This window comes from Ambystoma mexicanum, chromosome 1p, assembly GCF_040938575.1.
Source record: "Ambystoma mexicanum isolate Mex_15411 chromosome 1p, UKY_AmexF1_1, whole genome shotgun sequence".
Classification (NCBI taxonomy): domain Eukaryota; kingdom Metazoa; phylum Chordata; class Amphibia; order Caudata; family Ambystomatidae; genus Ambystoma; species Ambystoma mexicanum.
The window spans coordinates 1,075,110,857-1,075,136,466 of record NC_090921.1 but is presented as its reverse complement, the minus strand read 5'-3'; the positions used below and the strand labels follow the sequence as shown (position 1 = coordinate 1,075,136,466).

The 25,610-nt window shown below is 48.6% G+C and overlaps 1 protein-coding gene across 1 annotated transcript in view; it reads left to right on the top strand.

Annotated features, from left to right (window-relative positions):
• INSRR (insulin receptor related receptor) overlaps positions 1 to 25,610 on the top strand; it is a 672,290-nt gene that overhangs the window by 274,251 nt on the left and 372,429 nt on the right. Inside the window, exon 3 of the mRNA XM_069604567.1 lies at positions 5,983 to 6,295. Within this exon, the coding sequence (XP_069460668.1) occupies positions 5,983 to 6,295 (313 nt within the window). The remainder of the gene's footprint in view (positions 1 to 5,982; positions 6,296 to 25,610) is intronic.

Sequence of the window (25,610 nt, the reverse complement as noted above, 5' to 3'; positions counted from 1 at the left end):
AACCAACTTTAGGGCAGCAGAAGTGGCAGGTTTCTGTTCCAGGAATGACTCCTTCCCACAAGGGATCTGAAAAAGTGAACCTGACTATGACTTCCCCACAAACACCTAATTTCATGCCTCTACAGATTTATTAAGTCTGAAATTTCCCCAAAAGAAGCAATCTGTTCATTCTTTCACTATTTTCCTGCTAAGTCCCGAAAAGGGGGTGGTTTGGGATGGCAATGACAATGTATTTAATTGGAAAATAAACAGTGCAATCTCCATGCGTGTACGATTAAGTGAAATGTCAATTCATTCCAACTTAGTGTGTGCAATGATATAAACACAATCGCATGTTGCTAATCTGCAAGCGGTGCCCAGATCTGGTTTGTTAGCTGAGGTTTTATTAATGCGGTTATATTAAGCCAGGATGCCATCTTAAACTCAGAAGGACTGAAGACTTGTTGTCTGGCACCTAATACTATGCATTCATTCACTAATTGATAAGCCAGTCTCTTTGGTCCATGCAGGGCATCACAAGGTGTGTGTCTGCTTGCAAGCACCATCGTGCTGCTGTTGATTTCTGCCTTTGTTCAATTCATGCCACAGAGTGGTGGCTGGATGGTTCTGAATGACTCAAAAGCCAATTGCAAAGCTCTGCCAACCCAACCCCGATTTTCATGTGGGTATTCCCCTTTTGTAATGTCATAGCAGACTGAAAGACTGTCTGGAGGGTGGCCCAGCGCTTTTCTAGTCCTTTTCGATTAACTCTGAACCCTCCCGCCGTTGTCTGTGCATCCAAGTACCAGGGTTTACAAATGCTTGAGGTTTATTGTGGTATAGTCTGTATCCCGCTGATGCCAAAACATCCAATCTTAGTTGAGAATTACATTTGCTGAGCATTTGACAATTAGCATGATTAATTTTCTTTGAACCCCATAATCTCGTCTCTCATGAACACCCCAGTGGGTCTAAGTTTTAAATGTGACACAGAAGCCTCCATAACATCCATATGGGCCTCTTTCCAACCTGCAAGGTATTCTCAAAGACCCTTGACTGGGATGTTGAGTTGGGACATTTTTCTGCTGATTAGCATTCAGCTGCTGGTGTCTTCAAGAGTATTATCCTGGGTTCTGGAAGATGGGACATGGATTTGGGGTTTTTGTTTCTTGTAATGTAACCCCTTATATTCCTGGGCCACAATTCTTATGGTCCCCTTTCGTAGGAATCACTCTTTACCTACTGTGGCATACCAGGATTTGAACTTGATGTGTCAATAAATGCCAGCATAGGCTCAGGATAATGTCATAGTCTTACATTGGTGTCAATTTAAAACATACTTTTGATTCCTTGAGGTGTGTTGTGTGCATCTAATTTTATACTGGCATGTCTGAAGCTGAATGAGAGGGTTGTATGAATGCATTGAAATAGAAAACAGTTTGTTGTGAGGGGTCCGTAATGCGAGGCGGACAATTGCTTGTAGTTTTCTCAAGTTTAGGCATTTTATTAACAAAGTTTTTCAAACGTTTGCAAATAAAGCCTTGATTGCCCTACTCTATCAGGGCAGTCCCTTCCTAGTCTAAAGGGAACGACTCCTAACATAGGAAAACTGGCCCTCACATTAAATGACAAAACATTCAAAGACAATTACTAAAGCAACATAAGATAATCAGAAATTTAACAATGTATGGATGGCCTTCACATGTCCTGGGAACATCCCTTCCACAGGGTTTTAAAGCCAACTTCAAAATGTCCAAAAGGATAAGTCTTGAACCAGTTCTTATCAGTTCCAAGTCAAAAAAAGAAAAGTTCATTAAAAAAATAAATCCACTGGTATGAATTATCTGGTTTTGTTTGAAAATATCCCCTTCCAGTCCCAGCCAAGAAAATAGCACCAATGATACTCCTGGATATCTTCTCTTCAATATTGATTGCCACAGCGAACGACGACAAATAGAAATTAATCAATATTTTCAGGACAAGATAGAAAGATTGAGAGATCAGTCAAGGCCAGGGAGGTGGTGAGGCTGCATTAGGTGTGGGGAAATAGGTATGTAGGGCAGCACATGGACATATGAGGCTGCACATCACCTATTGCAGTGGCCTGCCACATTTGCCTTTCCTATTATTTTGGACTACATCACCCATGAGGCTTATACATTATGGTCCATTGTAAATGATCCTGGGAGCTACATGCCAAAACATCTTATTAGCAACAGGCTGCAGACTTTTGATGTTAAAGGTGTCGTGAATATGTGGAACTAAGTGGAGTTTTCTTGCCATTTGAGGCCGCAGTTGGCATATGACAGTAGTAACCTGGCAGGAGGCGGCACATTACATGTAGTGATGTACCATTTACATGAGGCATTCATTGTCACGTTCTGTGTTATTTGAGGTTGCTCATCACCCATGGCAAAGATACCATGCAACTAAGGAACTATGTGGCGTTAATGGATCATTTGAGATTGAGCTGGGCACATGATTGAATCCATTACACGTGAGGCTGCACATATGCTACCGTATACCATGCATTAAATGGCACTATTGGAGCATTAAAGGCTGCACGTCACATGATGGCAGCAAAACGCGTGATGCTCTCCCCTACATATGGTGACCTTGCCAGGTGAGGAATTAATTGTCATTGGGTGGCATTACTGGACATTTAAGGATTCACTTGGCATAGGGTAGAAGCAACTGGTTATCTGAATCTGTTACCCACCTATTTGTGTATACCTAGGCTGTAAGGCTGAAAACAAACATAAGATGGAGGCAGCAATCAATAAAGGCTACATTTTGCATACTGTATTATGGCAGCAACTGACATGTGCCGCTCTAAATGGTATAAGATGGGAGTAAATTGGCATATAGGGCTGTAGTGGCATATTCATGGCAGTGCCCCTGGCCTATGTACATTCTACTAGCTCTACCCCGGCCACATGACCTCTCCAGGCAGCATCCTGGTTAAAATGTGGTTGGTATTTAAAAAAAAAAGTTATGTCTGCTTTACCGGTTTAGTGTTTTCTCAAATGCAAGTTTATGTACTTTATTTTTTTTAACTTTTTGTTTTCTCCCGTCAGTCATTTCATTTGGGACAAAGGTCACATAAAATCAGTTCCTTCAGTGTCATCTGGTGAATTCATGTCCCTGCTGTTGGGGCCCTTATGGCAACATTCTCCTCGGCCATTATATAAACCGCATGCCAGGCCCGGGGCTGTACACCTTACAACAATACATATTCTTGTTCATCTAAAGAGCCAAATGAAAATCATGCCCAGACATTGTCACGGTTTCAAACCCAACCGTCCCTCTTGGAATTCCACATGCTTACGCTTAGCACAGGGCCCGACTCACGGGATTGTATCGCAATGTTTTTTCAAGCAGTTTTCTGACTAAATTTCCAAACTGGATGGTGTGTTTGTTACTGAGAGACAACATGAGAAGTGGTGTACGCCTGACAGCAGATATCCGTTCCAATGCCTGCATGGTGCAATGCCTGGAGACAGGAGTGATGGCCAGTCAAACATAAGGTGTCTGTCATTCGTTAGCTGCAGCTTTCGTTTCTGGGAACAAGGCCTAACTTTTGCATTAATTCGCTTTTAACTTGCATTTGCTCCAGTTGCAAGCCTTGAAGGCACATTATTTAATGTGTTACCCTTTATTGCCAAACACTCATGCCAGATATTGCATTCCTCTGTGCTTTTATACTCGGGAGTCCTCGGGGCAATTTAAATCACTGGGGTTACGCATTTAAAAATATGGAGAAATGTGACTGCTCCAGGGCTAAATGTTACGCATAAGCAGCGCTAATCTCACCACAGTGGCTCCCATTGCCTTTATCCTGGGAACCCTCCCCAACCCTAGACTTTGGGGTTCCTGCACTTGGTGAGACGCAAACGATTCCAGCTTCCACCACAGTGGGGCGTTCCTTTGAGGATCACCATACTCCTTGACATGTGCATGTTGGGCAATGCAGCCCTCGCCATTGGTTCTGAAGGGTACAGCATATGTTCTGGTTTGCAGGAACCTTGTAACATTCCTCTAGGACCGGAAACTGGTGTCGGAATGTGAACCTAACCATGATGGGATTGGCAGGTTACTATTTCACCAGTCATTCTGCACCCCTTTTATTTTTGTTCCCGTTCCACTCTTCTCCTTTTCAGGCAGGGTCACTTGTCATCCTTTGCTCTCATTGAACAGTGTAAGCGAGATCCTTTTCCATGGTAACATTTCGGTGGATCCTGCTTCCTTCTTCTTGCACCTCCCTACCGGCTGGAGTGCTTTCCCTCTGCCCCTCAGCACTTCCGACCCGCGCCGGACTACCTTCTAGATGCGCACTGCTGGGTGTAAGGACAGTTTTACATTTTATTGACTTGTTTTGCAGCGGGAGCTACGACATCAATTGATGGGTGCAATTGACATGATGCAGTACTGTTTTTATTATCATTGCTGCTATTTCCATGATGCGGCGGCGCTCCGTGCCTTTGTACTTGCTGCATTATTCTAAAAAAGTTTTGGCCTGCCTATTACCACTTTGTTGCAAGGTCTTCAAAGATGGCCGTTTCCTCGTCCTTGCAGGCAATTGTAAATTTAGTGTCTTCATGGTTTTTGGCCCAGCTCCCGCCCCACTCTACTATTGGTTGCCTTTTTGGCCTTAAGCCAATGGCAGTGACCGGGAGCCGGCCACACCCCCTAAGGACCACCACAAAGGCCCTGTCTACCCCTGTCCACCACGGTACACCATGCCAGCACTGTCAAATATGCCTGCCCCCCTGGTCGCCCGTGTCGTGTATCCCTGCCCCCTGGGCACCCGTGACATGTATGCCTCCCCTCCTGGTCACCCATGTCATGTATACCTGCCCCCCCCTTGGTCGCCCGTGTCATTTATGCCTGCCCCCCAGTCGCCTGTGTCATGTATGCCTGCCCCCCTTTGCCCCCTGGTTGCCCGTGTCATGTATGCCTGCCCCCCTTGGTAACCCGTGTCATGTATGCCTGCCCCCTTGGTCGCCCATGTCATGTATGCCTGCCCGCCTGCCCCCCTGGTAACCAGTGTCATGTATGCCTGCCCCCCTTGGTCGCCCGTGTCATGTATGCCTGCCCGCCTGTCCCCCTTGGTCACCAGTGTCATGTATGCCTGCCCCCCTTGGTCACCTGTGTCATGTATGCCTGCCCCCCTTGGTCACCTGTGTCATGTATGCCTGCCCCCCTTGGTCACCTGTGTCATGTATGCCTGCCCGCCTGCCCCCCTTGGTCACCAGTGCCATGTATGCCTGCCCCCCTTGGTCACCTGTGTCATGTATGCCTGCCCCCTGCCCCCCCTTGGTCGCCCGTGTCATGTATGCCTGCCCACCTTCAAGATGGGGTTGGTGCTCATGCTTTATTCCACCAATCTTGACCATATGCATTACCTGCGGTTGCCACCCTTAAAGATGGGGTTGGCTCGCATGTATTAAGCTACCGACTCTGACCACATGCACTTATGTAACTAAGCAGGTATTCTTAACAGCGCCACGATGCCCGAGGCCATTTGTGCGCTTTACAAATGCAAATAAATACAAATAAAATAAATAATTGATCGACTCCCTTGGGAGGTTCGAAAGTTCACTCTTATACTCTGACGTTCACTCTTATACTCTGACGCCAGTCTTCTGTATTAACATTCTGCTCAACGCAAATCCATGGCCTACTTTTACAAAAAATAAAGCTACAAAATCTGACTTTGGGTATGTTTATTGGAGAGGGTTTGGGTCTTTGGATTGCTCGTTTTTGTTGACTTTATCTTGGTGTCTTGGAGTTGTTTGATCAATTGATGGATTTGTGTAATTTCATAGCAATCTTTTGTACAGATTCTTGCATTTCTGTGATTTGTCCAAGCTTTATGATGATATTTGAAATAACTCCATGCACCACCTAATTGTTACTTGATTTTGGGTCTTGCAAGTGATGTCTTTCGGCCATTATATCAAATGGGACAACTAACCTGTTTACTTGCTGTTTCCCCTTTAGTCTGTCATTGCCCCCCTGGGATCGCCTGCTCCAGCAATGGGGACTGCTGTCACCACGAGTGTCTGGGGGGCTGCCACCAGCCCCGGGACAGCAGGGCCTGCGTCACTTGCCGCCACTTCTACTTTAATGGACAATGCCTGCGGTCGTGCCCAGCGAAGACCTATGAGTACGAGGGATGGCGCTGCGTGACCGCCGAGTACTGCGCCATCCTTCGCAAGGTGACGGAGAACCCCCGCGATTCCTCCAAGTTTGTCATCTATCAGAACAAGTGTCTGTCTGAATGCCCATCAGGGTACACCAGGAATGAAAGCAGGTAAGCAATGATGGATTCTAGCTTTTTGCAGCAATGTCTGTGTACTGGCAATGGTGCTCAGGGGGATTTGTACAGATGTAACCTCGTTTTCACTACTTTCTGCAGAAATGACTCCACTTAATGTATTTCATTCCACTACAGGGACTTACAAATGATCTTCACAGGTCGATTGGCTCCAGACAATGGTCTCCTACTCAATCTGAAGACATTTCACGCTAGTTGGTGTCTACATTTCCCTCCTTAAAGCCTACGTGGGGGCAGTTAGCAGTTACAAAATGTCGATCATAACCTTTTAATTCTATTTCAATTATGGATAACTTACTATTTAGCACAAACTGTTTTTATGTAACTTAAATCTATCAACTTTTATTCAGAAACTCTTTGATTGCTTAACAGATTAACCAGAGATCCTAAATTTAGTGAGTAGCAAGACAGATCTCATTTGTGGAGGCTTTTGATTGAAGATCCCCAAATCTTTGCATGATATATCTGGCTGGATCTCGAGTGTGTTAAAAAAAAAAGGTTCATTGTCGCTGGACAAATGCATCTGAAAATAGCATGGGCGCGACAGTTCCTCCACCACCAAAAAGCAAACCTGGCTCAAAGATGTCTCCTTCAGCTGCGGCACAGAAGGGCTATACCATGGCATGACCTTGGTAGCTACAAGGCCATAGACATTTGAATTCCTTACAAGAACTGCCTTGTCACCAGAGCTTCTTGGAACTTAACCCAGAGCGCATACACCATGTTAAATGTTTAATAATTTTGGCGAGTCAGAAGGAAGACGAGGACTCTCTAAGGACAATGTGTACAATATTTTATTAAAGTATTCCTATAATCCCTAACTTTCCCTGTCACTATGGGTGATCCCTACCTATCTTACTAAGTAAGGTGCTCGTTGGTCAGTCGTGAACATCAAAAGAAAGTCTGCTGTCCAAAACTACCCTAACTGACCTTACCACTATGAAAACTACCTTTGGGGATGCGTGTGAATCCCTTCGCCTGAGGGTACTTCCAGTACCAGTCTTTAGAAGTCCCTCTAATAGACAATCTACAAATAGTCTTTCGGGACTTCCTGCATCACTCTCTTTAGTTCGTCAATAGGGCTATTACATTTTCTCCCCTCTTTGCTAATCCCTTTTGGCACCTCTTATAAGATCTCTTGTCTTGCAGGATCTCAGCGGATCCTGTGAAGGTATTATTGCTCTGGTAGGCTTTCCCTCCTGGGCAATTGCAGTTCAATTTGTTTTACTCTATTTGACCTTGTATGTCTCAATTGCCTTGTGTTTCTAAGCTCTGTCTCATATCTTTATTGCTCTTTGGTATTATTATTTTTTTTAAATTTCTTTATTGGTTTTAACAGTATAACAAACATAGTTGGCATCACTAGTAATATTTACCGCAAATCGACAGAATTACGCATCCCCACCCACCCCCAGCTCAAGACCACAGTCAACATTATCGTCCGTTCTTATTGTGCCGGATTGATGGCTAGGACAGTCCGGACTGTCCGAGGTATCGTCCGTATTGTTAGGATGAAGTAGTGGCACTGTTAGCGCTACCCAGCGATGCAGTTCCCCACTGGAGTCCAGCCTCTGTTCGAGGATAGCCGTTTCCCACGCACCAGTCTCAGCCGTTATCCATTTCGTAAGGTCCCCCCACCATTGTGCCTCGGTCGGGGCCCTTGGGCTCTTCCATCCCAAGGCTATGCGTCTCTTCGCCGTTATGTATATCAGATCTTTGAGTTTGTTTAGAGGCTTATTTTTGTGGTTACGTTTGCATCTGCCCAAGATGCAGGCTGCGGGATTGATCACTTCAAGCTCAATATCTGCGTTCGCCACCCTCTCCTGTACCTGTGTCCAGAAATTGCGTATCTCTGGGCAGCCCCAAAACATATGCGTCATTCCCGCTCTGGGCTCCTTACATTTGGGGCATACTTGGGCCTCAGCCCCCTTGAATTTAGATATGACCTCAGGTGTTAGGTAGGCTCTGTTGGTGATGTATAATTGAATGAGCTGCAAACGGGCATTCCTAGAAACTTTCTTGTGGTAATGAGTTATTTTCTCCCATTCTTCGTCCGCAAAGTCTTGGCCTAGTTCGGTTTCCCACTTTACTTTGCTTTTGAGCTCGTTGTTTGTCGTGCCCTGAAGCAGGGTTTCATACAGTCGCAAGGTTTCATGGCCACCTTCGGCTGTGTTTAATAATGTTTCTATGACCTCGTTTTCCGTCTTTGGGGTAATAGCCTCTGGCCATCTAACCATTATGGCTTGTATCACTGCCCTATGGAGCAAGAATTGGCCAGCAGGTAATCCCGTGGTCTCAGTGAGATCGGGGAAGGGTATGATCTCTTGGTCTCGTGTTAGGTCTCCTAGGGTAGCCACTCCGTAGGGTTCCCACTGGGCGCGCGATTCAAGAGAGCCCCATGACTGGTAGGCCATAACTGCTGCAATGGGGATTTGTGGGGAGTAGGGATCAGCTGACCCCACTGTTCTGCATGCTCTGTTCCAGAGCTTTATTCCAAGTTTGATTAGGTATGGGAAGGGCTGTGGGAGTCTGTTCCGGACCCAGAGTAGATCCCTTAGGAGGAGATTGGGCAATGCAGGTTGGAGGACCCTGGTGTCCGTGGAGATCTCGTCGGCCATCCATCGCATCACATGCCTTAGTTGGCTCGCAAGGTAGTACAGTTCGAAGTTGGGGACTTTGATTCCACCTCTCTCGTAGGGTCTTTGGAGTGTGTCCAGCGCCACCCTATGTCTGCCTCCCTGCCAGAGGAACCGTCTACATAGTTTATTAATGTTTCTGAACAAGGAGGGGGGAATGTTGTAGGGGACATTTGTAAAATTGTATAGTAAGCGGGGGAGTGCAACCATTTTGAGGAGACCTGCCCTTCCGGCCATCGAGAGCAGGAGCTTGCCCCAGAATTCCATAGATTTTTCAAGAGTCTTTAGCTCTCACCATGTTGAGTATATGTTCCGTGTATGGGTCCCGGTGTATCGTGATTCCCAGGTACCTAAAGGAGGTCACTTGCCATTTTAGGTCAAGGGGGGAAGGGATCTTAGGTCTTCCTTATACAGTGCAGCTAGAGAGGCAGGACTTGTCCTTGGAAATTTGGATTCCCGTGTATTTGCTAAATCCGTCCAGAGTCTCTAGAATGTAGGGCAGGAGGTGTTCGGGGTTGTGTAGGTACAATAGTGTCTCGTCCGCGTACATAGAGATGAGGTGGGTCACTCCGTCTATTACGATGCCCCCATCTCCGTATTCTTGTCTGAGGTATGCAGCTACGGGTTCGGTGGCAATGATGTATAACATCGGGGAGAGTGGGCAGCCCTGACGGGTGCCCCTGTATAGGGACCATTTGTCTGAGAAGGTCCTGTTTGTGCGCACCCTATCGGTGGGGTTGGTATAGACTAGCTGGGTCCATTTCAGGAAGGCGGGTCCGATTCCCATTTTAGTCATAGTGGCATATAGCCATTCCCAGCGCACTGAATCGAAGGCCTTGGTGGCGTCAAGTGACGCAACCGCGTATCTCTGAAGCCTCTGTTCCGTGCTGTACATGATGTGATGCAGCCTACGCAGGTTCTCTGTCTTGGAGCGTCCGGGCACATAACCCGTTTGGTCCTGATGGATCAGGTGGGGGATCACCCTTCGCAGTCTATTCGCCAGCAGGGAGGTTAAGATTTTGCAATCAACGTTTAACATGGAGAGGGGCCTGTAGGAACCGCAGTGCGATCCGTCTTTACCGGGTTTCAGGAGGGGGATAATTACAGCTTCCCTCATGGAGTCAGGGAGGGCACCACGCTCGTAAGCTTCGTTAAACACCTGCGCCAACAGAGGGGCCAGGGTCTCTTCATACAATTTATAAAATTCCCCGGGGAGGCCATCAGTGCCAGGGGATTTTCCGGCTGGGAGCGATCTAATGATTACCTTGACCTCATCTGGGGTGATGGGCTCGTCTAGGATATCTGTCATTTGAGGATCGAGCCTGGGAAGGACTATGTCGTCCAGGACATCCTCAATGTCGGAGTCGGCCACGGGCAGGGGTCTGGCGTATAGTTTGCCGTAGAAGTCGGAGAAGACAGAGTTAATTTCTAACTGGATGTGCACTAAGGAGCCGTCTGGTTTGAGTACTTGGCAAATGGGTGTTCTGGGGGTCTCCCTCTTGTACAGCCAAGCCAGGAGTTTACCGGGTTTATCACCGAGGGCGTGGGTTGTTCAATGTGTTTGGCGTAGCTCAGCCTTCCCAGGGACTCCCAGTGCATAAGGCAGGTTTGTTTTAGGTCCATTACTTTCTGTAAGTGTTCAGGAGATGGGTCTAATCTGCCTTCCAGTTCTCCCAGCTCCCTCTCTGAGTGTTCTAGGGAGGAAGTAACAGACCTTAGTGCTCCACCCATGGCTGCAATCATCTCACCCCTCATGACCACTTTGTATGCCTCCCAGGCGGTGCCTATGCATTTGACACTGTTGAGGTTTCTTTCCCAATAGTCCTCTGTCCTGTCCGCGATGTGTTCGCGGAGGGCTGTGTCATGGAGGGCCTCGGCCCTAAGTCTCCAGGTGGGGACAGGGGGTTTAGGCGGATAAACCTCCCAGGCGGCCAGTAGTGGGGAATGATCGGACAGCACCCTGGGCAGGTACTGAGCCCCGCCAAACTTTGCCTGTTGTTCTAGGCTTACGAAGAGATAGTCTAGCCTAGTGTGGACCGCGTGTGGAGGGGAGTAAAAGGAAAACTCTCGCAGGTCTGGGTGTTGTTCTCTCCACAAGTCTCGGAGTTGTAACAGCCTGGACAGTATTTTGGCCGGTGGAGAAGGGCGTGTATGCTTATCATCTGACCTGTCTTTCTGGGGGTCAAGGGTGCAATTGTGGTCGCCTCCCCATATCATGGTTTGGTCCCTGTAAGGGCTGAGACGCGAAAATAGGGAATGAAAGAAGGCTGTTGCGTCGTTGTTGGGTGCATAGGTGCTAACTAGGCATATCTCCCTGCCTTTGATTGTGCCGCATGCTAGTGCCATCCTGCCCTCGTCGTCTACTTTGGAGCTTACTAATCTGAAGGGGATAGAGGGGTCTACCCAAATTAGGACACCTCTGGCATAAGAGGAGTAGGAGGATCCTATCAGAGTTCTGCGCCATGCTTTGGCCAATGCCTTCAGTTTGTCCGACGTTTGGTGCGTTTCTTGAAGTAGGGCTATTCTGGTTTTACTTCTTTTGATGTAGGCGAATATGCAGCGTTGCTTCACAAAGCTATTCATGCCCCTGACGTTCCACGTCATGATTTTTTATCGGGTCAGCCATGGGAATCAGAGGTTACAGTATCTATCTCCGGCTTATCTGGAGTCATTGCGTGTGGTGAGAGGCGCGTAGGGCTGGTTTGAGGTCTGGGTGGGTCGTGGATGTGGGTTCCAACTGGGGTGCCTGCGTCTTTTGACTTCAGCTCCGATAACTGCAATCCCGTCCGGCGTAGGGAAAGTGCTTCATCCGTGCTGTCTACGATGGTTGTTGGTGGTCTTGGTTTTTCCTGATTCAGGCACCTAACTTCTGTGCCAACTCCCCTTTTCCCTCCCTCCCATAACTTTGAACGTCCCAAACATAAACCAGGTTGAGCGAGGTCTCCCTCACTATGACAGTCTCGTTTCCGCTCCTTTAGACCGAGCATCGGTTGAATGGTGCCCTACGGGCGGGTATCTGGGTACCCTTAACAAGACAGAGCTTCCGGGGGTAGGAGAGTGTTCGTCCGGGCGTCTCGTTTCGAGGAATCAAGTCAGCTGCGGTGTGTGTAGTCGTTCCTTGGTGGGGCCCCTGGGAGACATTGGGGCAAGGTTTAGCCATTGAGGGACGAGGCTCAGCGAGGTTGTCGCTTCTTAACTTCAATGTCTGGGATCTGCTCACTGTCCATCCAGTCCCGAGCCTCGGCAGGGGTATCGAAGAGGTAGGATTTGTTGTTGCGTATCACCTTCAATCTGGAGGGGTATAGGAGCATGTAGCGTAGGCCGGCAGACTTCAGTCTAGCTTAGGTGTGTATAAACAGTGCCCTCTTCATTTGGACCTGAAAAGTATAGTCCGGATAGATGGATATTTTGGCTGAGCCCCTGCAGATCTGGCCGCCTGATCGCGAGAAGGCGAGAATGGTTTCACGGTCCCTGTAATTAAGTACATTTGCGATCACTGGTGTGGGTGGGTTGCCAGTGGGGGGTTTCGAGGTGAGGGATCGGTGAGCCCTTTCGATTGTGAAACCCTGGGAGAGTTTCTCTGCACCTACCTCCTGTAGTAGGAGGTTTTCAATGAAGTTCGTGGGGTCCAATCCCTCGATGCCCTCAGGGAGGCCCAGAAGGCGAATATTGTTATGGCGTGCGCGCCCTTCTGCCTCCTCAGCCCTGTCTTCCAGGTTTTTCACTTTCTGTTGGAGTGCATCTACATCTCTCAGGAGCACAGTTTTGGCTTCGATGTTTTCGCGGACCTGTGCTTCCAGCGTATCTGTCCTGCTGGCCAAAGAGCGGACGTCTTGGAGGCCCAGGTCTATGGCGACTGCGTCAATTTTATGTTCCACAGCTGTTTGAGATTGTTTAATGGCTTTGAGGATCTGTGTGTTGCTCGGTTCAGTTGTTGGCTTCGAGGGGTCGAGTAGATCTACGGCGTGTGCCCCGTTCATGGTCTCAGGCGCTGTGGGCCCCGCTGCCGTGAAGGTATCGATGGTGGTCTGGCGTTGCTTGGCCCTCGCCCCTTTGGTGGACATATCAACTGGACCACAGGTGCTTCACTGGTTTAGGGGTGGTCGAGGTATGGTGAGGCGAAGAGGCCGTAAGTTCCCAGTGCCCGCTCCAGTGGTTGAGCCGTTGTGCGGCTCGGTCCGGATGGGAGCAGCGGTAGAGGGCCGCAGTATGATGTGGGCCGCTCCGGAGTGCAGGGGCCAGACCAGCAGTGTTTGCCAGTGTTGTCGGGGCCTTTTTTTTTGGTTTCAGAAGTAGTGGTTAGGGCCCGGCTGGCGTTTCGTGGAGGGGGACACCGTGCCTATGTAGGTTGGAAGAGGGAGGGGGGCCACTCTCGTGGGCCAGCGGAGATAGCCGGTATATAGCAGTTGGATGTGTCCCCCCCGCTCACCTCGAGGATTCTCCGACACCCAGGCACACGGTTCCGAAGTGGGTAGCACCCGTGTCCGGCTCGTATCAGGCTGGGCTCTGCGTCCTGGTTGCACCTCCTCTCGTTCGCGCACCCGGCCGCTCGAGTGCTTCGCAGGTCCCCCTCGTCGGTCCGGCCGGGCGCTCGTGTACGGCGGGGGGGTCTTCTCCCCTCCGGCGGCCTGGGCGTTGCGGCTCGGAAGCAGCCTAAGAGTGCGGGCCGCTGCGCCGTGCTGGGTGCGGGAGCCGCCATTTTGGCTCCGATCCGCTGGATCATGTTGCACGGTATATAAGGCGAATCCGGTCGCTCAGAGCCCCGGGAGTTGACCCGCAGGTGCAGCAGGGTATCCGCCCTCGGTGAGGCGGTTTGTGGGCTTCAGGACCCCCAAAAAATTTAGTTAATGGCAGCTTATGATGGTCGCATTAGGCCGAGCGCGCGGAGCGAACGTCCTCTTCACATGGTGGTTAGCCACGCCCCCTCTTTGGTATTATATTTTTCTTGTATAGAATATCAACTTTGTTTCCCCTTTTTCCCAAGGTATCATCTCATCATTCAGCTTTTCAATTATCCTTTCTCTGACATTTAGAATTCATTGGCTTTTTAGTTAACTCTTTCACATCTTCTACTGTGACAAGTTATTTGTGCGGTTTGGCTCCCTTGAGGCTTCCTGTGTTCGGTTTTCCCAGTTAACTTCGTTCTTGAAGAAGCCAGCTTCCTCAGGGACCTCCTCGTTGGTTCTTGCCTGCTGATGCCTCCTTCCCCTCTCTGGCATCTCTCACGCTGGCTCTGTCCCTTGTGGTCTTCCGGTGCTTCGATGTGTGTTGACCGGACACCCGTGACCCTCTAATGCTTATAGTATCAGTGATAGTTTTCTATCCCACGGTCCACCACTGCTTCTCCTTTGTGTACTCGCCGCCACCCTCTCCTGGGTTCCTGCCCTGTCAGTTGCTTCTGCTTCGGGTCTGCCTTCGCTCTGGTGTTCCGCTCTTCAGCATTAAGTGAGTTTGAAACTCGCAGGCTTCCTGGCTTGCATCCTCTCCAGGTGTTACACGGTTTGGGGCCTTCCTAGGCTTTGCAAATGTGTTCCTTTTCCTTCTCCCTCTCCTGCTCTTCCCCCCTCTCCTGCTCTCTCTCCCGCACTCTCTCCCCCTCTCCTGCTCTCTCTCCCGCACTCTCTCCCCCCTCTCCCACTCTCTCCCCCCTCTCCCACTCTCTCCCCCCTCTCCCACTCTCTCCCCCCTCCCCCACCCTCTCCCCCCTCCCCCACTCTCTCCCCCCCTCCCCCACTCTCTCCCCCCCTCCCCCACTCTCCCGCACTCTCTCCCCCACTCTCCCGCACTCTCTCCCCCCTCTCCCGCACTCTCTCCCCCCTCTCCCGCACTCTCCCCCCTCTCCCGCACTCTCCCCCCTCTCCCGCGCTCTCCCCCCTCTCCCGCGCTCTCTGGCTCTCTTTCCCCCCCTCTCTGGCTCTCTTTCCCCCCCCTCTCTGGCTCTCTTTCCCCCCCCTCTCTGGCTCTCTTTCCCCCCCCTCTCTGGCTCTCTTTCCCCCCCCTCTCTGGCTCTCTTTCCCCCCCCTCTCTGGCTCTCTTTTCCCCCCCCCCCTCTCTGGCTCTCTTTTCCCCCCCCTCTCTGGCTCTCTTTCCCCCCCCTCTCTGGCTCTCTTTCCCCCCCCTCTCTGGCTCTCTTTTCCCCCCCCCCTCTCTGGTTCTCTTACCCCCCCCTCTCTGGTTCTCTTACCCCCCCCTCTCTGGTTCTCTTACCCCCCCTCTCTGGTTCTCTTACCCCCCCCTCTCTGGTTCTCTTACCCCCCCTCTCTGGTTCTCTTCCCCCCTCTCCTCTCTGGTTCTCTTCCCCCCTCTCCTCTCTGGCTCTCTTCCCCCCCCTCTCTGGCTCTCTTCCCCCCCTCCTCTCTGGCTCTCTCCCCCCCCCTCTCTGGCTCTCTTCCCCCCCCCCCTCTCTGGCTCTCTTCCCCCCCCTCTCTGGCTCTCTTCCCCCCCCTCTCTGGCTCTCTTCCCCCCCCTCTCTGGCTCTCTTCCCCCCCCCTCTCTGGCTCTCTTCCCCCCCCTCTCTGGCTCTCTTCCCCCCCCTCTCTGGCTCTCTTCCCCCCCTCTCTGGCTCTCTTCCCCCCCTCTCTGGCTCTCTTCCCCCCCCCTCTGGCTCTCTTCCCCCCCCCCCTCTCTGGCTCTCTTCCCCCCCCCCTCTCTGGCTCTCTTCCCCCCCCCTCTCTGGCTCTCTTCCCCCCCCCTCTCTGGCTCTCTTCCCCCCCCTCTCTGGCTCTCTTCCCCCCCCTCTCTGGCTCTCTTCCCCCCCCTCTCTGGCTCTCTTTCCCCCCGCCTCTCTGGCTCTCTTTCCCCCCGCCTCTCTGGCTCTCTTTCCCCCCGCCTCTCTGGCTCTCTTTCCCCCCGCCTCTCTCTCTGGCTCTCTTTCCCCCCGCCTCTCTCTCTGGCTCTCTTTCCCCCCGCCTCTCTCTCTGGCTCTCTTTCCCCCCGCCTCTCTCTCTGGCTCTCTTTCCCCCCCCTCCTCTCTGGCTCTCTTCCCCCCCCCTCTCTGGCTCTCTTCCCCCCCCCCTCTCTGGCTCTCTTCCCCCCCCCTCTCTGGCTCTCTTCCCCCCCCCTCTCTGGCTCTCTTCCCCCCCCCCTCTCTGGCTCTCTTCCCCCCCCCCTCTCTGGCTCTCTTCCCCCCCCCCTCTCTGGCTCTCTTTCCCCCCCCTCTCTGGCTCTCTTCCCCCCCCCCCTCTCTGGCTCTCTTCCCCCCCCCTCTCTGGCTCTCTTCCCCCCCCCCTCTCTGGCTCTCTTCCCCCCCCCCTCTCTGGCTCTCTTTCCCCCCCCTCTCTGGCTCTCTTTCCCCCCCCTCTCTGGCTCTCTTTCCCCCCCCTCTCTGGCTCTCTTTCCCCCCCCTCTCTGGCTCTCTTCCCCCCCTCTCTGGCTCTCTTCCCCCCCTCTCTGGCTCTCTTCCCCCCCTCTCTGGCTCTCTTCCCCCCCTCTCTGGCTCTCTTCCCCCCCTCTCTGGCTCTCTTCCCCCCCTCTCTGGCTCTCTTCCCCCCCTCTCTGGCTCTCTTCCCCCCCTCTCTGGCTCTCTTCCCCCCCTCTCTGGCTCTCTTCCCCCCCTCTCTGGCTCTCTTCCCCCCCTCTCTGGCTCTCTTCCCCCCCTCTCTGGCTCTCTTCCCCCCCTCTCTGGCTCTCTTCCCCCCCTCTCTGGCTCTCTTCCCCCCCTCTCTGGCTCTCTTCCCCCCCTCTCTGGCTCTCTTCCCCCCTCTCTGGCTCTCTTCCCCCCCCTCTCTGGCTCTCCTCCGCCCCCTCTCTGGCCTTTTCCCACTCTCTTCCCTCTTCCCTCTTTCCTCTTCTCTCTTCCCGCTCTTGCTTCCCCTTTTTTGCTCACTCTCGCTTCCCCATCCCTCTTCAACGCACATCCTAGTGTATCAGACATTCTGTTTTTAAATAAGCTAACAGCATCTATTATGAGTTTCTTTGTCCCAGTCATGGTACTTCATAGTTTATTTTAAAACATCCAATTTATGCTGTGTGTCCAGTTTTAGGCAGTTCTTCATGCCATACGGGATTCCTTGGTCTCCTAAGGGGAATCTCTCAAGGTGAGGTCCCACTTGCTACTACCCCTCGATGGGGGTGGGCTTACCTCCCTAGCATCACTTGGGGGCCGGGCGGTTTTGGTGGTTGGGGCTCACCCTTGGGGAGAAGGGACGAATTCCCTTGATTCATCCCATAATGCATAGCCGATGATGAGCTCCTGAGTGAACACAGGATGAATTATTGTGTTGAATACTGTTGAATACTGGTCCTTCTTAACACACTGATTCAATAATATTACACACTGTCATATGCTTATTTAGTATTGTACCTGGCTGAACTGTCTCCGTAGTTATGCTGGAATGTCTTGGTGAAATGTTAACAAAAAAGGTTATATAAAATGCCATGGGAGCATAACGCCACATTCAGGCCACCATCTGTTAGTGCCAGCATTTGGATAAAATCTTCGTTTTTGTCTGAGGAAAGATGTCAGTTTTTAGAAAATAATAAGAATGTGTTCTTACAAAGCAGTTCATGCCATATTCCTCCATGTTAAACGTGCTGTAATAGCAGTCGTTATGATCATCCCTTTTTTAAATGGCACTCTATTTCTTGACCCATGAAGGGCTAAGTCGCCCCGGTCGGAGGGGATTCAAACTATCATGGTCCAGACTGTTGGTGTCCGAGACCAGCCCTTTCCTCAGAAGATATTCATCTGAGACCCAATTAATCCTGCTGCTTGGAATACATGCAAGAGTTATGCAATTTTTGTAGGTAGATAATTCAAGGTGCATTTGACATCCCATTCCCATTTTGAGAAGTACCTTTGTCTGGGATAGTCTCTCCATGGCAAGAAAGACACCAGAGTCCTTTGACAGAAAACCACCCAACTCCTTTATTAAACAGATTGGGCAAGTTTGCATAGGAAGCAGAACTGGATTGGGCCAATAAACACTGAATAGGATGGGACTAAACAAAATGGTGAGGTTGTTACTATTGCTCCTGGGTTTCCTGTCACCCTTGGATAAAGCTTTAAGCTCTGGATTTGCCCTCAATTTGCCTTTGACCTTAATTTATGGGTACAGTACGTGCCTACAGGGCTGAGGTTTTTTTTTAAACTCAGAAGTCAAAAATTTACCTCTTTGCTTCAGTAGTCTGGGTGAAGAATCGAAATAAGGTAGAATGGCTTTCTGTTACAGACCCTAAGGCCCTTGTTGGGGTTCCCCACTTGGGGATATATCACCCATATAGCTTCGTAAGTTCAATCACAGGGTCCTGGATATAGCACCTGGCATGCTTAGTTTTTCTAGACTTTATTGGTCCATAAAATCACTCTATGGACTGTGTGTTGCCTTATGAGGCACCAATACCTAACGGCACATACTTCTTCCTCCCCTTTGCCTTGATGGATACCTTACCAGCAGCAGTTATGCTCCCTGCTCCTCCAGGGTATTTTTGTTATCTTTACCATTTTTCCAGGCTCGGAAGACTCTTGCTTTTCTGTTGGTCTCTAGTTCCAGCCAAGGTCCAGGATATAGCTTGGAGATTCTAGGCACTTACTTACTGTAACAGTTTTTTGAGAATCCACCCTTAACACTAGGGGTTCCTCCCCCCCCTCAAGTTGAGAGACAACAAACTGTTTAACAGATTCTTTCCTTCAGCCCTACTTAAGATGCATATCGTGCTCCTTGGATCCCTTCTCCTGAGCTACCAATGAGCCAAGAACCACGCCGGTGTACAGGAAATATATTTGTATTTATTTAAATTAAAAATAATAGAAATCACACTGAACTACACAATCCACATTCTTTGAGGCTCACCATTAACTCTGTTACTCAAATCAATTACACAATTATTTATTTTTTTAAAAGAAAAACCACTAATTCTTAACTTTCTACAAATTTCACTTTCAAGAAATAATTAAACTGATCAATAACCAAAACATTTATAAATGCAGTGTTGTGCAATTTTGATTTTCCTCCGGGCTTAAAAGGTTAGCAGTAGGGATTCAAGATTGGAACAAATACATATGGCAATTCTGATTTCACTGCACATTTGGGTTAAAATAAACACAGGGTGATTTAGCGGCTTGTTTTCAAACCCGCCCCCCCTACTTTGGTCTGTGTTGGGGAAGTCGGACAGAAAAATTGTAATGATTTGGGGATTTTCGGATTTCAGACCTCCTATCGCCATACACTGAAAGGCCTGTGTTAGGGGAAGCAGGACAAAAAGATTAGACTGATTTACAACTAAAGATACCCCTCTTCCTTAAAGAAATTCGGGTAACAGGACAAAAAGGATTACCCAATTAAATTATAGGCTATAGTTTTTCAGCGCACACTGGGAAATGAGCTTTGTTAATTTCAATTTTTTACCCCAAATCACCCCGTAGTATTCCACCAAAACCAGAATTAATTAAATCAATCTTTTAGTTGCGTAGGCTAAGGATCTACAGTTTTGCCCCCCACCCACTCCTATTTTAAAGGGAAAGGATTTAAGGCACGCAGATTCTTCCATCTTTTGGTTTGCCAGGGCTCATTTCTACTTACATAGCCTCTGTTTAAAGTTTAGGAAAGCCAGCTGTGTTTCAGGTCACTCCGGAAAGATGGGGAAGGGTTCTGGTCACTGCACTCTCAAGGATGGCCTCCCACACTCCACCATGGGACCCATCAACTCTTAGGCCTTCCTAAAAATAGACGGCTTCACCTAGATGATCTCTCAGCAATCTTCTCTGGTGTTTCCTTGCAGCTGTCAGATGTTAAGTTTCATCAGCGTTCTTCAATGGTAAATTTCAGCAGCTCTGTCCCTTCTTCCTAGTGCAGTCCCCCTTATTTAGCGGTGATGGCACCATCAATTTTTCAATCTTTGAAGAGTACACTGCCGAGTTCTTGCATCTAGGATTGGACAGTTATCATTCTCTCTCCTGCCCACTGCAGACAATCTCTACGGATTGTTTTAAGAGTCTGTAGCAGACAAATGGCAGTTTATTTACAAGCCCCATTTGTTCTCATGACACATTTTTGGCAAAAACTAGTTATGTGGCAAAACTTCATAAATTTACTAATAACGGCGATAATACACTATATTTTGATTCAGCTAATAATGGGGAATTAAATAAGATGACAGCCAGGTCTGCACCATTTTGCATGGCTGTGTGGCAATTTTCGGCCTTTCTTTTTTACAAAAAGCATAAGTTAAGCATATGTAATCTATTACCCATATTTCTATTTTTATCCTCCACCTGTTCACCAATACTCACATTTGCAACATTTTCAGATCAGACAGAATCATAGCTTAACTGACCATCACAGTTCCCTCACTAGTAGGTGCATGGATTTTATATTTGTATTTGTTTATTTGTTTCGCGCGCTAAACCCTGAGGTAACTGGGCACTTGAGAAACTTAAGGTTACAAAACAAGGACAGGCAAACCGATTAATATCATCAAAAGGACCTTGGTTACATATGGGTCAGGCAATAAGATACAGCAGAAAATTTACAATGGTGAGTTACCGGTGCTGAGCCAAGGCTTCGATAATGTGACTTGAGCTGAGCGAGGTGAGAACATCTTACTGAGGAAGCTTGATATTCAGCGAGTTTTTTTATACTGGCTTTAAAAGTGAGGAATGAGGGTTCCTTTCTGATGGGGATGGGGATAGAGTTCCATCGTTTGGCAGCTTGGACTAGGAAGCTGGCTCCTCCTGCTGTTTTTAGATTGTATCTTGGAACCAAGTTGTAGGACTGTGGTTATCTAGTGGTGCATATAGGTTGGTGTATGCAGAGTTTGTCGGCTAAGTGTTTCGGGGCAGAGTTTGTAAGGCATTTGTGCGTGATGGCCAGTGTACATAATGTTTTCTGTCTCGGATGGGTAGCCAGTTGCCATTCTGTCTGAGTGGAGATATGGCAACATCTCGGCAGACTAAGTGCAGCTCTCGGTGATTTATTCTGGAGTTTGTTTAGGTTGTGTTCTGAAGAGCCAAGGAAAAGTGTATTGCAATAATCCATTTTTGATGGGGCGAGTGCTCTGGCCAATGTTAGGCAGCTAGTAGTGGATAAGTAAGATTTACAACTGTAAATTTTGTTAGCGTAGGCCGTGGAGAACGCCACAGTATTGACCTGTTTTTTGAGAGAGTTGAGTCGAGATAAACCCCCAATGTTTTTTATCTCTTTAGAGATTATGTTACCATCAATGATGAAAGAGGAGTATCTGATGTCGAGTTTATTTAGACATGTCTTAGTACTCGCAATCATCAGCTCGGTCTTATCATTGAGGCAAAAGCCGTTGGTGGTCATCCAGTCTTGGATTTCAAGATAGATGTTGTTTAGTAGTTTAGTAGTTTAGAGTTTTGGTCGTAACAGCTAATGAGGGGGGATAAGGACTTGAGTGTCGTCTGAATAGTTGGTGTAGACAACACCGAGGTTGTCCAGGCAGTCCAAGAGAAGCTTCGTGAAAATATTATAAAGTATGGGTGACACACAGGATCCCTGAGGGACACCACACAGTGTCGGAGCCGGGTCTGCTGAGGCTGACGAGGAGAAGACTCTGGTGGTCCGGTCCGATAAGAATGATTTAACCAAGTCCGATGCATCAGTGGAAAATGCTGCAGCTCTGGTGAGGTGTTTAGTGAGAATTTTGTGGTCGACGAGGTCGAAGGCTGCCAATAGGTCAAGAAGTAAGAGGATTGCTAGCTTGCCTTTGTCCTTCGCCTCATCCATTTGAATCTTTAGATCTAGGAGGGCTGCCTCAGTTCCATGTCTGGGTCTGAAACCAGATTGTCTGAGACCTAAGAGGTCGTTCTCTTCTAGATGTTTTTGTATTTGCAGGAATGCAACACAATCCAGAATTTTTAGGAGGAACGGTAAGTGGTGATGGGCCTATAGTTCGAGGGGACATTCGGGTTGAGGTTGGTTTTTTTTTTTTGTTTTTTTTTTTTTTTAGTAGTGGCATAACCCAGGCTTCCTTAAGGTTAGTGGGTACCTGATTGGAGGAGAATGAGGAGTTTATCAAGGTGGTGATGAAGGGAGCTAGGTTTTTTGCTCCATCCTTGATGATCATGGCAGGGCAGATATCACCTGGACAATGGGATGGTTTTATGCTTTTTATGATATTTTCAACTTACTTCAGAGTTACTTGAGAAGGAGAAAGGTTTACAGGGATGAGTTGTTTTATTTGGGGGAGGATGAAAGGGCTGAGAGCCCATGAGGTTTTCCTTTTTAGCTTTAATCTTGGTTTGGAGTAAAGTGATTTTGTCTGCAAGGGCTTGCTGGATTTTAGTGCACCACTCAGTGTTTTTGTTAGTCTTGAGTGGAAGGTGCAGGTGATTCGAGCTCTTTTAGTATACTGAACAGCTCCTTTGTACTGGATTTGGCATTCTGAATTCTGGCATCATAGCTGTTTTTTTTTTTGCTGCAAGGATGGCCGCTTTGTAGATAGTGGATGCTGACGTGAAAGGAGTTTTGTTGGCGATGGAGGGTGCTTTACGCCAGGTGGATTCTGCTGCTCTTTTTGAGTTTCTAAGACTTTTTAGTTCGGGAGTGAACCACTTGAGGTGAGCTTGTGGCTTGGCTTTCCTGAGTTGAAGAGGGGCCACACTGTCTAGCGCAGATTTGAGAGTATTGGTATAAAGGTGTACCAAGTGTGGAGGGTCAAAGTTGTTGAATTTGGTCTCTATAAGAATGTCGCTCATGGGGGCTCAAGGCTGTATGGTGATATCACAGCAGTTTCTGGATGGTGAGGGGGGTGCTAGAATAACTTTAGCCGGAGAGGGTCCAGGGATGGAGAATAGGATGAGGTGATGATCTGACCAGGCAACAGGTTTGTTATGCGTGATGGAGATGGAACAATTAAGGTTGGAAACCCAGTCTATCATTCTACCTTTGGAATGGGTGGGTGATGTAATTCTATGTATGAAGCCTAAGTTGGAGATAGTATTGTCAACGGCTAAGGCCAGATGTTCATTGTGGTCCTGAAGGCCACGGGTTAGGTCTCCTAGCAGGATAGTCTTGGATCGAGTTTAGTGTGAGTGGAGAGGTCTAGCATATCATCATCGAAGGTGGGTGAGGGGCCGGGGGGGTGCTAGACAAGATGCATGAGTATTGTGTGGGATGGTGTCAGTGAGTTTTTTCACCGATAGCTCTGCAGAGTAGAGGTTGGTGTGGGGCATGGCTCCAAGTGCTAGGTGGGATTTGGCAATGAAGGCCACTCCACCACCTTTGCCCAAGGTTCTATCAGCTCTGATAATGGTATAGCCTTCTGGTAGGGCTAGTGAGAGTGCAGGACCTGCTGCTTGATGGAGCCAAGTCTCTAACAGCCAGGAAGTCTAGGCAGTTTGAGATAATGAGGTCGGCAATCTCTGGGGCATGAGCCACAAGGGAGTGTGCATCAATGAGGGCCCCTTTGATGTTGATGGATGGAGGCAGGAAGCTGGGAGGTTTATGGGTTATGGGGGTATGATCCTGTAGGAGGGGACAAGTTGTGGTGCTGCTGGTGTTGAGAGGAAGGTTTTTGGGGTTGTAGGTGGCTTTATGGTTAAGGAAGCGAGTGCCTAGTCGCTGGTTCCGAATGTGGACTGAAAGTGGGATAAGTGGCGTAGGACATGCAGCGAAACGCTGTAACCATTCGAGGGGGCTGAGTGAGTCAATGTTAGTTGTGTTTGGAAGTGCTGTGCTAATGGAACTAAGGTTGGGTGTAGGTAGTGGGGATGGAGGGTGGTGTCATGATGTGGCTGATTGAACTAAAGTTAGGAGTGAGACCAAGGCCACCGTGGCTCTATGGAAGGACGACATCATGATATTTTTAGAGTCTGGCTTGTGCTGGTTCAGGGATAGCGAAATGGGCAGGAAGTATGCAATAGGCTTAATTCAGGTATGATTGCAAGTGACCAGTATATGCGCTTATCTCACTGAAGTTGATGCGGTGGGGACATATAAGCTAGTTAGTTGGCTAGTTCAAAATTGACAATTGGGGTAGATCCAAGTAAAAGGCTAAAAACACAAACTGATCAGTATGGCCTGAGCAATGGTAGTCTGCAGTTATGGAGAGTACCACGGTCACATAACTCAATATAAGCAATGACCTTAGATGGCTAGACTAATGTAGGCAGAGCACAGATATCAAACAGTGAGCACACAGATATACAGTACAATAGAACTGGTCAATAGGCCCGAGTGGGCTGTGCAGAAGGCAGGCAGCATATATGTATTTAGTAAATATGAAACTCCATATTGCGGTATGCAAATCAATAGACTGGGCTGTGAGTAGTCTGAAGAAAGAGAATGTACCTGAAGTCTTGAAGAAATAGGCTATTTCCACTTTGCATAGGCCAGGCAAGATGTAAAATCTACAAAATTACCAGGAAATTAACTTTAAAAATGGCACATAAATGAAGAAAATGTGCCTTATGGTTGCTGGGGAAAAAGGCCTAAATTAGAATAGTCCTTTTAAATTAATAGTAAATCTGTATGTCCAGCAAATGGAGATATACTTCCTCCGTCCATGTCTCACTAGGCCAGCCTGTGACCAGAGGTTTTTTGACTCTTTGAAATTGGTAGTTTGCTCTTTGAAGTGGCAACCCCCAGTCTTTACACCTTTTAGTCATGCTCCAGCCAAGGGGAACTGTCCTATCATCACTGCCTTCAGAGCCAGCACATCTGGACAAAACTGGGTTTTCCACACCTTCCAGAGCATGCTTTATTGCAGTTGTAATCAGATGAGGGATGTAACATCCAGACCTGCAGTGGGGGGGGGGATTTCCTTGTGAAGTTTTCCCACCCACAAGCCAAAAGGGTTTGCGGTGGGTCCACACCTTTCAAATGTCACTGGCATTTTGTATGTGAAACATAATATACGTTACTTTTTGTCAACACACAGTCTTCTTCCTTGATATTTTCTGTTAGTAGTGGTACATTTTCACATTTTAAACTGCAAAGCTGTTTTTAGGGTCAGGGTTTAAAAATCCTGCTTTTCAGGTGAAAGGGACATTCAGTTGTACACTTGCAGCCACAGATACAAAGCCACCTTTGTGTCAATGTTGAAAATCCTGCATCCGAAGTGAATGGGACTTCTGTCTGTGGCCTTTCAATGCACCCCACATTACTTTATACCTGATCTCTACCATTGTCTGTGTTCCTGGGGTATTTTTTGTTCCTCTCTGTGGCACCAAGTATCTCATTCTGGATGTTTTCTGGTCTTGGCAACACCCTTCCCCCCCCCACTATAGACCCTCACACCTGTTCTTCTCACACTACAAGGGATTGGGTGCCCTTTTCACTGAGTGAAATGGTGTACATTGTCTCTGCAGTATCTCCAGGCCTCTAGCTCCTCTAACTGGATTCTGAGCTCCTCGTTCTCAGCCTCCACACCTTGCACTTGGTTCACAATTCTGGCATGTACGTCTGCATGCCTGCTTTTCTTCTCCCAGCCTGAGGAAAGGTGTCTACCTCCTGATTGCCTAGGGTGGTCAAGTGGTTATCTTAAATTGTCTAATTTGGAGTGAGACTTTGTAGGGAAGAATCCAGGGGGTGGGAGGGCGTTTAAGCGCTTTAAAAAGGCTGGTGGACATTTTGAATTGATGCCATGTGCTTTATTAGTATGAGGAACATGTCCTGCTCTCCCTGGCTTGCTGCCACCTTGATAGGTAAAGGTGTGTAAAACGAGGGAATTTCGAATTTCAGAGAAGCAGTTTG